Source organism: Protopterus annectens, chromosome 17.part0, assembly GCF_019279795.1.
Source record: "Protopterus annectens isolate FY-2018-M chromosome 17.part0, PAN1.0, whole genome shotgun sequence".
Classification (NCBI taxonomy): domain Eukaryota; kingdom Metazoa; phylum Chordata; order Ceratodontiformes; family Protopteridae; genus Protopterus; species Protopterus annectens.
Genome location: NC_056751.1, coordinates 712332217 through 712349023, shown reverse-complemented (window position 1 = coordinate 712349023; position 16807 = coordinate 712332217). Strand labels below are relative to the sequence as shown.

The 16807-nt window shown below is 38.4% G+C and overlaps 1 protein-coding gene across 2 annotated transcripts in view; it reads left to right on the top strand.

The window, feature by feature from the left end:
- KIRREL1 (kirre like nephrin family adhesion molecule 1) overlaps positions 1–16807 on the top strand; it is a 1121500-nt gene that overhangs the window by 1059848 nt on the left and 44845 nt on the right. For both annotated transcript variants that reach the window (XM_044059334.1, XM_044059335.1), the window contains one exon: positions 9360–9499. In XM_044059334.1, coding sequence (XP_043915269.1) covers positions 9360–9499 — 140 coding nt within the window. The remainder of the gene's footprint in view (positions 1–9359; positions 9500–16807) is intronic.

The following is a 16807-nucleotide window of genomic DNA, read 5'->3' as shown; positions in this document are numbered from 1 at the left end:
TGAACCTGACTTTGTGGGTGATAGGGTTTTAATCCCTTATATAGACCTATTTCCAGAGGACATGCTAAAATGTCTGCAGGAGTCCAGAAAACCCGCTACTAGAAAATCCTATATTTCCAAATGGAAAAGGTTTTCCATCTGGTGTCACAAAATGGACCTAGACCCACAGTTAGTTGGTGTTCCGTTAGTCTTGTCCTATCTGTGTGAATTGATGAGGGCTGGGTTGTCCTACTCTTTGGTAAAGGCTCACCTTTCAGCCATGTCTGCTTGTCTGCCTATGTCTCCACTATTAGCCTCCAGGTTAGAGGTTAAACTGTTCCTAAAAGGCATCCTCCATGTCAGACCGCCAAAAAAACAATACTTCCTCCTTGCAATCTTAGTTTTGTGTTAGAGAAGCTTACTCTGGGACCTTTTGAATCAGCAAGCTCCTCTTCCCTGCAGCATTGTACCTGGAAGACTGTTTTTTTAGTGGCCATTGCCTCTGCCAGGAGGGTTTCTGAGTTACAAGCCCTGATGTCCAATCCCTCCTTCACTGTCTTTCATAGAGACAGGGATTCCCTGTGCACTAACCCTTCCTTTATGCCCAAAGTGGTAAATGAGTTGTCCCCTAATCAGTCTCTTAATCTACCTACCTTTGTGCCTTCCCCTCAGTGTCCCAGTGAGAGAATATTGCATACCTTGGATGCGCACAGACAACTCAGATACTATCTTTAAAAAAACAGGTTTATATGTAAGACTGAATGACTTTGTCTCTTACCACCCAAAGGCTCTGGGTCAATCAGTTTCCAAGCAAACTATTTCCAACTGGATTTTTAAAGCTATTTCCTTTTGCTATCTGTCTAATGGTTAGAGCCTTACTTCTCCAGTGAAGGCTCACTCTACAAGAGCAGTCTGTTCTTCTGGGGCATTTTTTAAAGGTTTGGACACTGGCTCTATCCTAGATGCAGCCACCTGGTCCTCTGTCCATACCTTCACTAAACATTACAAGTTTCACACCATCTCCAAGTCCAGAGCTGGGTTTGCCAGAGCAATTCATAGGTTCATAGGTTTTACATGGATTTGTAGAAAAAGTACCTGCTCATCCTCCGCCCAACCTGTCCCAAGCTTGAGCTTTGGCATTCTCCCTTATGTCATGAATACTGCAGCATATGAATGGAAGGACAGAATAGTTGTGTAAAATCTTACCATAACCACAGATGTCCTTCTCTGCTATATGCTGCAGTATTGCTCTCCCCCATGCCTTCTCTCTGATGCTTGCCTAGTTTCCTGTTGCTATGCATGTCAACAAAAATTTTAAGCCTCAACTAATATTTAGTGTTTTTGTACAACTGACAGCCTTTCTCCAAGCATCTGGGGACAGTTTTGTTACTAAAACTCACCTTTCAACCAAAAGTTACGTTATTCTCTTTTTAACTTGTTAGTCTTTAGTAATATGGAAATGAATCCCTGTATTGAAAATGCACTACCTGTCACAGCTTTTGCCTACCGTGTTCCCCTTATCAATTTTCTTTGAGATTCAGCTGTCCTAAATTAAATCTACCATTTTATTCATATCACACCATTATATATTGAACACACTGTTATACAAACACAAACCTACAGTGTATGTGTGCGAGAGATGCAGTTATTTAATGTTATTAGAGGCACTACTCTAAAATGAAGATACTACAAAGAAAAAGCATTTTTCAGTACCATACAACAGCACACTAAACCTATCACACACAGATCACACCAACCACATTGATCTACCTATGTTGAGGCTCTTAAAAGCAACTTACCTAAACCACAAAGGCTTCCTAAATGTATCCTAAGAAACCAGTACCATTAGTAACCTCACAAACACACAACCAGGTAAAACCCTGTTGGAAATGTCCATCAAAGAGTCACAGTGTCTCATTTCAAAAACCCATCAAGTAAATCTTCAGGCACACTTTGACATCCTGGTCATAGGCTGCTCCACTGAGTGCCACAGCAGGCTGTGTAAGGAAAGGGTCATTGTCATTTTCCAGGATTTACCACATCCCTGGACTATATGAACAGAGACATGACATAGATGTCAGAATGTGACTGATGCATGTATGACCTGATCTTTTACAGTGTTTTATAATCACAAAGAATTGTACCTCAGTATAAACAAAACATTTTTGACATCAATGATTGGCTTAACTTCTGGTGTCATTCAAAGAGGGTCCAATGTATATCTGCCGGGGAGGAGAAGATAAACACTCTTAATTGCTTTGCCTGGGATAGCCTGCATATATCCCATCAAGGATTTGGATGTTGGCTAAAATTTTGTCCTTCCCCTTTGTCTCTTTTGGCACCTTTGTCCACCCCCACAGTGCCCTTTTTAGACAATATCAGTCCTCAAAAGCTTCTAAATTAGCACAAATGAATCCGGATAACATAAAGGTATTGCTGGTCAGCACTGGGAATCTTATAAAAAAACTGCACTCCCTAAAAGCTCTCCTTACTCTGGAAAACAATGATGTATTTATTGTTATGCAAACCTTGTTGAAGACTATTGATAGCACCCCATCAGTGCAGCATTTCAGTGCCTGTCACATGACTATTGCTAGCACCCCATCAGTGCAGCATTTCAATGCCTGTCACATGACTATTGCTTTGCTAGCACCCCATCAGTGCAGCATTTCGGTGCCTGTCACATGACTGTTGACAGCATCCCATCAGTACAGCATTTCAATACCTGTCACATGACTATTGCTAACACCTCATCAGTGCAGCATTTCAATGCCTGTCACATGACTATTGCTAGCACCCCATCAGTACAGCAGTTTGGAGCCTGTCACATGACTATTGACAGCACCGCATCAGTACAGCATTTCAATGACTATCACATGACTATTGCTAGCACCCCATCAGTGCAGCATTTCAATGCCTATCACATGACTATTGCTAGCACCTCATCAGTGCAGCATTTCAATGCCTGTCACATGACTATTGCTAGCACCTCATCAGTGCAGCATTTCAATGCCTGTCACATGACTATTGCTAGCACCCCATCAGTACAGCATTTTGGTGCCTGTCACATGATTATTGACAGCACCGCATCAGTACAGCATTTCAATGCCTGTCACATGACTATTGCTAGCACCCCATCAGTGCAGCATTTCAATGCCTGTCACATGACTATTGACAGCACCGCATCAGTACAACATTTCAATGACTATCACATGACTATTGCTAGCACCCCATCAGTGCAGCATTTCAATGCCTGTCACATGACTATTGCTAGCACCCCATCAGTACAGCATTTTGGTGCCTGTCACATGACTATTGACAGCACCGCATCAGTACAACATTTCAATGACTATCACATGACAGTGCAGCATTTCAATGCCTGTCACATGTTTAGGTTTACCATACTAGATGAGGAAGTAAGGGGAGTGATATCTCATATCTGTAAAACAATACTTCACCTCCAGACTTCTTAGGCAAAATAGAAATCTGGAACGCTCCCACATCTAACGTACTATTAATAACAGCCCTTATCACAAGGGTGTGATCATTCTACTGTATTCTGCACTCATCAGGCCAGTCATTGAGTATAATGTCCCTTTCAGTAAGTACCTGTCCATACATTTGACATGACTTGAAATGTCACAATACTTTCTTACTAAGAAAAATCAAGGGTCTAAATCATAAAAACTAAGCTGACCATCTCAGAGCCTTGTCCCACTACTTGTGTCGTACAGGCTACTGAGGAGTGATCTCTGCCTCATGTACAGAGCCTCAACAGACCTTAACCTGTCAGACTAATTTCCCCTTCAGAAGTCCAGTAGGGCATAAAAACTTGCTCAAGAGATCTAAATCTCTTTTGGAATGCAAATAGAACATGGTGGAGGGATAAATATGTATCACAGAGAATACCACTTCTTTGGAATCATCTTCCTTGTCACATAAAGCAAAGCACTTTTCTTACACTATTCCAATGCAATTTAGATGAATAGCAGGTAACTGCAAATACTCCAACCCCACCCTGACTTGTTAAGCAACCTTGTTCCTCGTGGATAGGAGCAATATGTAAATGTTCTGTTTTTCTCTGGGTTATTCATACTAAAAATATAAGGGCTAAAATCTTCATTGAAATGTAAATCTAGGCGTTTATAGCTCATCGTATGAACAATGTCCAAATATCTAAAATGATGAAATAACAAGAAGTCCAGAGTTTGATAGAAGGAACAGCAGGCCCTACCAGTATAAATAGCTTAGCAGATATAAAATGACTTTTGAGATGTGGCTGAAATCTTTTGTACCGAGGGATATAGCTCTGGACTAAACCCCAATGATCTAAGATTGATTAGTGGTCCAGATACTGGAGAAGCCAGCAAGAGGTGATTGCACACACGGATTTAATAAAGGGACAGTAGTAGTGGTCCTTGGAGTAGTAAAACCATAAATACAATATAAATAATAAGTAAATGAATAGGCACCGGAACAGTCAACCAATTAACAGAAAACAAAATCCGTTCCAAGTCTCAGCATGTACAATGCACTGGCACAATAGCGAATAAAAAAATTGTCTCTTTACTGACCACAAAATATAACAGGTTTTAGAATACAAATTTTCTTATCATTGCAAGTTACAATAAACCTCATGAAGGTGAAACCAAAATTGTCAAACATTTTAGAACATTCATCAATAGTGCCTTCATCTAAATCTACACCCATCGGACATTTAAAAAATCTTAGTCCCTTAGTCCTAGGGACTTTTAAATGTTTGACAATTTTGGTTTCACCTTCATGAGGTTTATTGTAACTTGCAATGATAAGAAAATTTGTATTCTAAAACCTGTTATATTTTGTGGTCAGTAAAGAGACAATTTTTTTATTCGCTTATTGTGCTATGCTACATAATAATAAGTAGCAATATCAAGATCAATATCAAGTCTGAAGCTGCCGTACTAGAGAATACCCCCCAATTCCAGGATACTGCACTCATAGAGGTAGTACATATAAAAAGCAAGGGTTTGGGGGTGCAGTGTCTCAAAGCCTCCCTATTAAAAAACGCTTTAAAGCTGTTACAATCAGTTTTGGTATTTGCTGTATTTTTTAAAATCACACTTTACTTTTCAGAGTTAAGGGACTCATAATCACAGGTGTCTCACTATCAATAGGAAGCCTGAGAGGCTGAGAGGGAGCAGCTGATCCTGAATCATCCATCCTTCTGGATGGACGCAACCTCAGCTAGTGTGTTGATGGTACCCAGATGAAGGTGAGCATCATAACATGCAGTACAATGGCCTGTGGTCAGTCTCTAGCCAAGATCTGGTCCTGCACAGCAGTATGCACAAATCAGTCACTGGTACAGCTTTGCATGGCAGTGAAGGTTGCCATGGGAGAGATCATAGGGCCATAGGAAGTTACTAGGCTAATGGCCCTAGGCCCCTTACAAGCCTAGCCAAGTTCTACCCTTATTTCCATGATCATCACCAAATGTTCCTGTCCAAGAGGGACACAGATGGAACCCCCAGAGTGACTTTATGGTTATCCATCCAATTGTCCAGACTGTGTTTGAAGATAGCCAGTTAGGTGCTCTGTTTGACATGAAGTGGGAGTCTATTTCAAATGTGTGGTAACCTCTAGGAGACAAATCTGTCCCTCCAGCAAGTTCTATTAATGCCCCATACCAGGTTAACATCTTTAGAGTGAGTAACCCTTGTACCATTTGACTTGTGGATATGCAGCATTTCCAATAAATTAGGGTCAGAGATTGCCTTATATGCAAAGCAGAGATCACCTCTGAGTCATCTGTAAGAAACAGAATAAAGTGACAAGTGATTTCTGATGATCCACATAAGATAGCTGCTAAAGACCTTGAATTTTCCTTGTGATGAACCTTTGTGGTCACTCCAGTTGGTGCAGGTGTTTGGAAAGGTACATACCAAAAGAAACATACTCAGTTATTCGAGTATGTTTCATTTAATTACTCAATTATTGGCCTGATGAGGAAAGAGTACAGGAATGTTATAACTTTTTTTCTGGATGCAGTGCCCTTACGTATGAGATGAGCAGTAGAGAATGCCCTTCTTACCACTGTAGAGACATGGTTATCAAAGGTAAGGTTGTTGTCAACCTGTGTACTCATGTCTCTAATCACTAAGTGTGCACTTAGGTTGTTGTTATTGATGTAGTAGTTAGCAGGAACATCACTCTTACTGAAAGGGATGATAATACATTTTTTTGCATTGAGTTTAAGGCCATGACTTTGACACCAATCATTTGTTTGTGTAAAATCCTCTTGTAGGATGTTGACATCATTTGGAGATTCTATGACTGTTCCCAATTTGCAATCATCAGCAAACTTTGGCAGCAACAAACCTTTAGTTTTTGCTTGTACTTCAGAGAAATATATTCCAAACGGTAGAGGTCTCAGGACTGATCCCTGTGGAGCACCACTGGATACAGATCTGCTGTTAGAGGTGGATTCCCTTACTGTCAGTGAGCCAGTTAGCTATGCATCAATGTAAGGGTTGATACCTAGCTGGGTGAGTTTGTCAGTGATGTCTGAGTGGGGGATAGTGTCAAAAGCTTTACGTCTAGGTAGACTGTATGCACAGACCCAGGGCCTTGGCGATGGTCTCAAAGAAGTCCACCAGTTTAACTGGCATGATCTCTTTCTGACAAATCCAAACTGAAATATAGGGTCAATGCAAATAAAACTGATGGCTGCCTGGATGACAGCCTCCTACAATGATATTGTTCTGTGACTGGCTCTTGGCTGATGAGGAACAAATACGTCAGTCTGGTTATTAGACAGACAGTTGCAAGGCATTGGTGAAAAAACAGAATTTTACAAAAGATCACTTCATTTAAATGCAATCTTACAGATGTAGCTAAGCTGAAAAGAATAAAGAGAATATTTTTCTTTGGTGGACAAAAATCACAAGTACTTCACTGTAGAATATTTACATATTGCAACATTTATGCTAAGAACTCTTTGTTTAAAATCTAATCGTCTTGGAACAGGAATATCTCTTGTTCTTTTGTTTACGTTTTAACAAACATTTAAACCTCATTCGTTTTTTTCAGTGTAAGCATTCAGAAGTAGTTAGACATTAATATACCGTTCAAAGACGTCACTTTTGTTTTCTAAGTAGAAGGTCGAATCTTTGATAAAAATAGTGTGGATTTTTGCTCCGTTACAGGAAAAAAAAAGAAAGAAAAGAAAGAAAAGAAAAAGCAAAACAAGAAAAAGTTTTACGTTTATCTGAAATATAATTAAACATTCAATTTCAGAAGTATAAGAAGCCTGTAACTGTGATGCTTTGCATTATCTTAGCTACAGTTTTCCATGTATAGGAACAAATTAACACACCTTAGTAGGACCATGTAATAAAGTTATTGAAATTATGAGACAAAAATCACATTTCAGTACTGTTTTCTAACTTTACAAAGAAGCAATAAAGTATTCATTCTTAACATCACTGTTTTATGGTTGCATAGACCCCTAACCAGGAAAAGCCGAAAGACATTAGTTTTTTTTAGTTGTGTTCTCCTTCCTGTTTTGTAAAACGTCTAAGTTTGGTACCATCCCAGAGAATGCCAGAGGACTCAAGCCTTTGTAAGTCAGCTTGCCAGACTATAATTAAGTTATCCAGAACAACACAAGGAATAGGAGAGGTGCAAAGTATACATCACACATATGTAACATGACTTTTGTTGGCAGAGAAGGCTCAGATTTTTTTAAATTATCACAGCACTCAGGACCAAGCTCTTTTCATTTGCTAATGTGGTTCTAACCCATATGATTTTGCTTCTTGATTGATCTCAAACAAAGCATGGACTTGCAGCTGCACACTCACTGTTGCTAGTTTTTTTTCCAGCTTTATTTCTCACCAATATGGAAATCAAAGTTTAAATTGAGAAAAGATAGGGAAAAAATAAAGCAAGCCATTTATCACGGATAAATTAAACACTGCATATGCACTTGTTTTCGATATCATGTAAATGAAACCAAATGCTACGTGTGAGTTAAAAAAAAAATAATAATTCAAGCTGTGGACTGCAAACTTTGGTCTCAGTGGGCCACATGAAACCTGTGGGCCATATCTCATGCTGCCGTGGTCTGCACCACATTTTTTAAATGCTTTTCCTAAAAAATTGCAAGGATTAATTCAGTGGTAGGTTGCTGCTTCTATGAAAATCCTTAAGCCGTTTAACTTCCTTTTATGCATCCTGATACTTGTCATAGCACCACACATGCGCTCTGTCCAAGTTTTCCATTCTTGGTATTATAAAAACCTTTAGGTTGACCTTGAAGCAACATTTGCAATGTTAGAGAGAAACAGTGTGAAGGAGTGATGACTATAGACCCCCATAAATACATAAACACCTGTACTATTTAATGCTAGTTTTTATTTGTCCAGTGTTTCATTGCATATTTTCACAGGTACAAGAGAGTTAAATCTGCAGAAGGCTGATGTTTCATTTTCTTCATCTGAACCAGTGTACTCTCTGTAACATTTTACATCACTGTTTGATCAGATATTATTAAATCGGTAGGCTTTTCTGAAATAAATAACCTCTCTAGAGCATCACCATTAGCTTGATACTTTCTCTGTCTTAAAAATCTAGATTTGCTGACTGCTGGTGCAGGAATACTGGCTACAATTTCTTTTAACAAGCCCACTGTCTGTTTTTGCAGGAGTGGTGATATGTGCAAGTACCTTGACACAAGGGAAGTTATTGTCATCTAAGTACATGTAGAGGATATGAGGCCACATGAGTTCTCGTGAGTGCAAAACACCAGTATTAAAATTAACAGAGAATATAGCCAAAGTCTAACATGGAGTATAAATACCATAGGTAATGTGAGGTGTACTTCCATCAGCTGACCTAAGATTCTGTGCACGTGTGTGTGTGTGTGTGTGTGTGTGTGTGTGTGTGTGTGTGTGTGTGTGTGTGTGTGTGTGTGTGTGTGTGTGGTGTGTATGCAGACAGATAGGCAAAAACATAGGTAGGCAGGTTGATGCTATACACGAATAGGTGTGTGCATATGTATTAATATAACTAAACACCCACATGACTTTAAATAGACAGGTAGACCAAGAACTTGTTTGAGGCTTGTCCCACGACTATTTTTTCACTTGTAGTCTATAAAAACAAGGGAAATCTGAAATGACACATTTCCCATTTGTAGTTGATAAGCTGCATATAGACATTATGAAGCATGAGAGAGAGATTTGTATGAAAAAGAGTGCCTAAAACGTATCTAACATCGACAGTTAGCAGCCTGTACATACAGCTTTGTTATTCTGTGTTGTTAGCATTAACCCACCATGTTTCTCTTTCACTCTTTTCCAAATACAAACTAATTATTGTATTTTTTTTTTCCTTAGGCCGGAAGGATGTGACTCTGGGAAAACTAGATATTAAAGTAGAGACTGTGAACAAGGACCCCTTGACTCTTCATAAGGATTTAGATGAAGACAGTGTCAGTGTTTCAACAGCAACACGCATGATGAAAGCTATGTACTCGGTAAATTGATTATTTTTGAATAGCTTCCTAATTCTTGTCAAAGACTTTGTTCTACTGCAGTGCTTACTTGTTATTCCACAAAAATGTGCTCATTAACCAGTTCATGCATCTTCTTACTTTATTTCTGATCATACACTGTACCCAGATGCACTAAGCAGGGCTGGTCTGTTCCTGAAAACACGGACCGTAAAACATTTATCTGAAATCTCAGTGGTGCTTTGGCTTGTATCGATGGCATAAAAGGATAAAACCCTGAGAACAACCCAAGCAGCCTGGTTCGATTAGTGACTTAGGTGCTTGATGGCACAGGCAGGTAGGAAGAGTCTGCCCATCTTGATGGGAAGGAGCACAAACTTGTGCACTTGGTTTCCTCAGTAGAGATAAGGGAGACATCAGCACATGTGTTATCTGTGGGTTGGTACAACTATCCTGCTGATAGCAACCCTTGTGGAAGTGAGAGGTGGCACAAAACTGATGTCCATTTCACAACCCATCCACAAGATATGACTAGGACAGACAATCTCCTCACTGGGCCCAAACATGGATCAGAGTTAGTCCAGGGCAGGATAAGATGGGTTTGTTAGACCTGGTAGATCAGGATTGGCATGGAAGCAGTCAACACTTTTTGTGTATGTGCTATATGTGGCTTGTCCCTTTCTCAGCACATTGACCAATTTGTGACTTTCTACCAGACCCTGATCATACTTAAATGGGGCCCTAGGCAGGGTAATGGACCAGTCCCACCTCCAGCCAGTTCAGTGTCCCATGACTTGTCTCTCTCCCCCTTATTACCATAAACACTGTTCAAAACTGTCAGTGGGCATACTGTTTTCTTTACTTTGTCAATGATGACTGAGATGTGGATTTGAATTTATAACTTTTATTTTACATTTTATAACACAAACACTGATGGCTGTTTGCCAAACAAAACAAAACAGTTGCACATTGAAAACAGACTTAGCATGAGCAGCAGTACGCTGTTCTTCCCTTGATGCTCACATTTATTGAAAATGCATTGACACTCACATTCATTGCAAATGCTTCTGGCCAGTGGCTCATTAAGTGTACCTTGGTCCCTGGGCTGTTTTCAAACCATGGGCCACCTGCATACATTTTTAGGACTGTGCATAAATACATGCATTGTTTTATTCACCTTCCTGATTGCTTTAAATTATATCTCTTGTTTAATACAGCAGCCTGTGTTAGAGTGCATTTTAAATTTGTAGTTTTGACTGTCTTACGGTAAATAGTGATACAAAATTAACCAATAATGACAAAGGTACCCATTTCAGAGCATTTCAACTATAAAAGGCCACTCAAAATGCTGTCATTATAATCCATCAATATATGTACCTGGCAATTACAGCCACTAAATTGGCTAAGTAAACATCACATTTAATTGTGATAAAAAAATGGCCACAGTAATGCATTCCAATTTCCTTTACACAGATGCACACTTGTCCTGTAAAGACTGACAAATGACTTTTTAACTTTATTAGCTCAGCAGGGTCAGTCATCTTTATCTACAGGCATCCCCCAAACCCAGCAATTATAGCAACATTGTTAAATGCATCTTCCTCAGATGTCTCTGTCAAAAAATTAATAATAATAATAATAATAATAATAACCAAATTCACATATTTAATTTTTTCAAACAGACAATAGCCAAATTATTCCTGCTTAATTCGCACACATGTACACACTAGTCCTACAAAGCCAGACTGAAGACAGTTTAAAACTAGCCAGATAAGAACATAAGATACGTTCATCGACAGACAGCCCCTCTACACCCCCATCAGCTGTTATTGCCACTTTGTTGATGGTATACACCCCTTGTTATGATATGTACTTTACTGGTAGCTTTGCGTGAACTACATTAAACTGGATAAAGATCACTAGCATTGTACCGTAACATCCAGCCATATGTAGCATAGTTTAAATAGAAGAGTATTTATGAAAGCATAAAAATTATTAACCATCTGATGAAATATGCTAAGCCAATATGCAGAATCTCTGCAGAAGGAAAAGTCATCTGAACAATTCCACTTTAAGGAGAACTATTACTACTGCAGAAATTGCTTCTGACAAATAACTTTGCATTGTAGTACTTCATTTACAAGTGCAGTGTCTGCTGCCCTTGAAGAACAAATGCTCACTATTGCATTAAAAAATGGTGTGAATGTTTCCTGAACAAAATCAACTATACAATAGAAGGTGTTTGCGAAGAAAAACCCAACAAGTTCGTAGCTACTAGGCATGCACTCTAGGAGACCATTAAGGCGCCTAGCCCGAATTCTCAATTGCTATAAAGCACTGTCTAGTTAAGTGACTTGTTCAATATCACACAGTAGATAAATAAAGATGGAAAGATTCATACTCTGCACCCTTGCAACAGGAAGAATCTCATTAACAAGTTGGAGCTTTAGACATCTGCACTAACTGGCAGAGTAACAGTTTTAACTCAATGCAGAAATCCTTTAAAATTTGATCTAGCATAGGAGACTGTACCATAATAATATGCAACAATGACTACATAATGAATGCTGAAGATCAGAGAGTTCTAATCATCACTCCAAATAATGCCGATTTTATGACCGGACAATATCAAACCCTTGACAGCTGTGGGAGACTGTAAAGAAGGTATTGCAAAAACATATTACTAAAATGCAACATGATTAGACTGTATTACACAATCAATGTCTAGTAATGAACTAATTCATTCTTTAGTGCATTGAATAAAACAAAACAATTGCAGACAGTATAAATGCTTTCAACAGCCATTGTTCAACAACTTGCAAGTCACACAAAAATCAGAAATATTAATGCATATAGAATTCTGTTGTTTTTTTTTTTTTTGCTGGGGGATGGTTCTTGCATGTTTGCAGGAGACCTATACAGAGGTCTGGTGGCTGGTGTAGATTATGCCTCTTGCCACTTGTAGTCAAGGTACAGGGTTTGAGCCTTAGCTGTTTACTTAACTGATCTCATTAACTAGGATATTACACACACAGAGTTCTTAAAAAATAGAAATACGAGCTCCCATTCTTAAAATGTTTGCTTGTACCTATTCAGGCTCCCATTCTTGAAATGCTTGCTTTACCTACAACAAAGAAAAGTTTCACAGTTGCATGCTTGCTCAAGTAAAATAAACCCATTCTATTGTAGTGTTTATGCCTTCTTGTGCCCACAAAGTAAGTGTATCATAACTGCCTGCACTGTGAAATTAAATCTTGCAGTAGTTGTGTAATTTACTTTGCTCCCATTTCATTGGCTGAAAGCTACAGAATGCTGTTTTTCATTGGCTGAAAACTAGAGGCCACTTGATGTGAACAAATGAGGTTTATCTTAATTTTCAAAACAGCAGTATCCAAACTTTTCTTTTTGTTTTTTAAATTAATCTGTAGTGGCCAGTTTACCCAGGCAGCACTGGGCACTAGGCAGCTGCTTAGGTAATTGGATCTGGCTCTGCTTTCTAACAACTGTAGCTGACACAGGGATGTCCATCTAGAATACACTACCAAATTGTTTGTATCCATTCAGTCTGCTGGTCATGAGTTATTCTTTCAGTTGTGCATCCATTTCTGATTGTGTTTGTTACATAAGGGTGATTCCATTTCTTCTGGCTGTGGTACATTCCTTCATGCTTGTGTTGATTATTCCTTACCTGTTCCTGACTTGACAGGCTCTGCTGTTCTTATTTTCCCTTGAACTTGGCATGGCATAATCATTTCATAAAACATTCACTGTAGCTTTTTCAACAAAAGACTATGACACCTGCAGGTAGTCTGCCCCCATCTCCTTATGTTAAGTTATATATGGCCTAGTAGCTACTGGCTTGACTCGTGAGAAATGTAGACTGAAGATGGATGAGTCAACATGAGTTCTTTGTGGGGTGGGATAACTTAAAATAAGTATTAACTTGAAAGGAGAAGAAAACATGATAGGAATTAATACCAGGAAGAGTTGTGTGTCTTTCAAGGAAAATCAAGATGTGTGTGACAAGCGAGATCATCCTGACTAAAATACTGCAAAACCAGAACCAGGAAACACTTTTTATGTGGAACTGGTGAAAGTGAGTAAACAGTGATAAGCAGCCTTTACTGAAAGAAGATAAGAAGATGCTTAGAAAAATAATCCTCCAGATGGCAATAAAAATATTTCAGGTCCGTGGGAATATTAGCGTAAATATTTGGTGCCAACAATTCCCAAAACAGAAGAATAAAATTTAATCTTTGTGGGAGAATTGTTTCAAATGTTCAGTGCTGCATGGCTCTAATTTGAAAGTGAAGCTTGTAAGAAAATAATCATTCTTTATGTCTGAAACGGGGAAAGACAAGACATTTTCAGAGGGGAAAGTATTGTTTGCTTTGGTTTTAGAAAGCCAAAGATTAGAAAGGTATACGAGTCACAAAAATACTCTTGAAGAAAATTAGGGAAGTGAGATTTATGGGCTGAGTAACCTGAAAGTGTGGGGAAGGGGAGATTGCTATTAATGTGCTTTCCTCTTGGCAGAGTCTAATTCATGAGAAAAAAAGACACAGTTAATTTCATCTGGCTGTAATTAGGCAAACCCCCTATGAATTTTTTTCACCTCCTGTCATCTGCTTGAAATTTGTCAAGATATATTCTGGATCATGACCTTTGATTAAAATAAAGCAGCAACGTTTCAGTAAGAAAGAATGCTTGGGTAAGATACACTGTCACATATTTGTAAGTGACAGCTGCTATACATGTCATACATGTCTGGAGTGATGACTTTGAACCTTTTTGATTACTGAAACAGCTATTACACTTTTAGTTTCCTGAGACACATAACATGTATGTTGTTAAAAGAGACAGAATGACGTATTTGGAGTGTCAACATGTGGAAAGGATTTCACAAGTTATAGGCCTATGTGCAGGCCTCGTCTTAGTGATACCAGCTGTTAGTTCTGTGGTGAACCAGAAAAAACAACAGAAAAAAGAAGAAAGAACTAGTTGCCTGTGGCTGGCAGTAATGCTTTGAGAGTCATTGGTTCTAAAGCCGATGAGAGGAGACTCAGCAGGTACCAGAGAAGAAACCACCAGATGGCTCAAGGAACAGGAAGCTCAATAGTTACCAAGTTTGTGCAACATTTACACTAAGTGTCCTGTGAATGTACAGTTTCTTTGGCTCAGAAAAGCAGCACTAAAATGTGCAGACTATAGTTGAGTTCATAAACATCAAGACAATTACAGCAGTAACTTATGATAGCAGCTCGTAAGTAATAAGATATAAAATGCTTCTGATAATTCCTGCTGCTTTAGTGCTTGACCACAACTAAACTCATTATTAATTAGTGACCGAGGACTGCGGCAGTATAAAACCCTGGCAGCAGTCCAAATCTTTCTTTTATATATTATTTAATATTCGTGTGTTATTTATTACCTGCGGCTTATTTTATAGTGGTACATGTGCAATACTGTGATTTGGCATGCATCCAAAGTCCTGATTGGGTAATGATTAACTTCAGTGGGAATAGATGCTGTACCAGCCTGAATGCTATAACTCCCAGTAAACAGCTAGATATAAAGAATATCTAATATTCCCCTCCTACCACTTAATCTTTTTTCACCTGTCATAAGGATTTAAACCCTTATAGCCTTAGTATTGCACCAACAGACACATCACGCAGCTGTTAGGATATGCTATTGTCTGCCTTTTATATTGTGTGTCTCTAGATCTCTCTTCAAGATGTCAATTATTGTATTGTGTTATGGGTTAAGGGCTAAGCTAACAAAAAATATAAAACATTAAGAAAATTGTAAATCATTGTTTTGTATTAAAAAATGAAAAAAAGAACCAGTAGACTGACAAATAAAAAGGTACCAAAAACACAGATAGGTATAATTTTCTGTCAGCATGGGATGATTCTTTTATTTTTCATAACTTTTATGTAAAGAATAAACAAAATGACCACATCAGTTACACCATGCCGTGATCATAGTAAAATATGGCATATGGGCATTGGACTTTATTTGATCTTGGGATGGGCCATTATATTTTGGTCATTTGAGCTTCCCTTTCAGGACTAAGCCTTGGCAGTCAGGAGCTCATCCCATGACCGGCAAGTAGACTGGTCCAAGGACTCTTTTCAGACATGATCGGGGGCTGAAAGGACAAGAGTCAGTATTATATGCAGATACAGAAAATTTGGTTTGGCCAATCAACAAGGATGGAAGGAAACCATTTCCAAGCAGCAAATGGAGTTCAAAAGTGGATACTGGAGCTGAAAGGCAGAGATCTTGTTAGTATATCAATGTGTTATCCCAGTATAACACACACTCCTGCCATCGACTTTAGATTAAATATCATTAACATAGTGCTGTCACTGCAGGGTATCTTTTCCATTATGTTTGCAAGAATTCTGTATCAACAATATCTATGTTTTTTTTCCATTTGAGCAAGAACCTCTGAATATGACTGAATCATGTGAGTTTTATTTTTAATGTCTTAAACTTCAGAGAAATACATTTTTTATGCAGTTACTTTCATTGCCAAAATGTTTTGTGTTGCATTTTCTCTCTGGTGTAAATTAGAAGAAAATTAGACTTTCTTTTTATATTGTTAGGGTATGTTTGATAAAATTCCTTTTATGGGAAATGTAATTACACAAGCCCACCCAAACACATACAGTCTCAGAACTGCACAATCACTTCTCATCCAGTACCCACTTACTTAATATAACATAATCATCTCCAAGGTGACACCGCAGTGGGCTTAAGTTGTAACTTGCTTTGTTTTGAGACTGTTTCTATATTGTACTTGAGTAATTGGATTTGATGTAAAACAGACCTGACAAAATAAATACTTTTAATATGTATTTTAAAATGCAATTTATTGTAATTCCAGTGTATGTCAGCCACCTGTATAAAAATACATAAACTACTGATTTCTTATTGATACAGCTAGAACATTTAAATAAATATTTATTTGTTACTGCATTGTCAGTAGTGGAACATGAACACAACCAAGTATTTCCCACAAAGACAGAATTCATATTATTATAATTATCTTAGTCTCAAGGACAAGGGTGTCACCTCTCCTGAAGTTAACATTTTCGTTAAACAGCAACCAGAGTTCATGAATCGCAGCTGCATATAATTTGTCTGCTGTTAACAAGCAGTGTAGTAGTCCAGTCTTGCAGTATGGGTTAGTAGGTGAAGGTGATAGAGCACATCATTTTGACAGGAGTTTGAGTCTTGCAACATCCACATTCATAATCTATTAGCTACTTAACAAAATAGTGTTTCTGTCACCTCTGAAAAAGTCCATATATGTGGCTATTG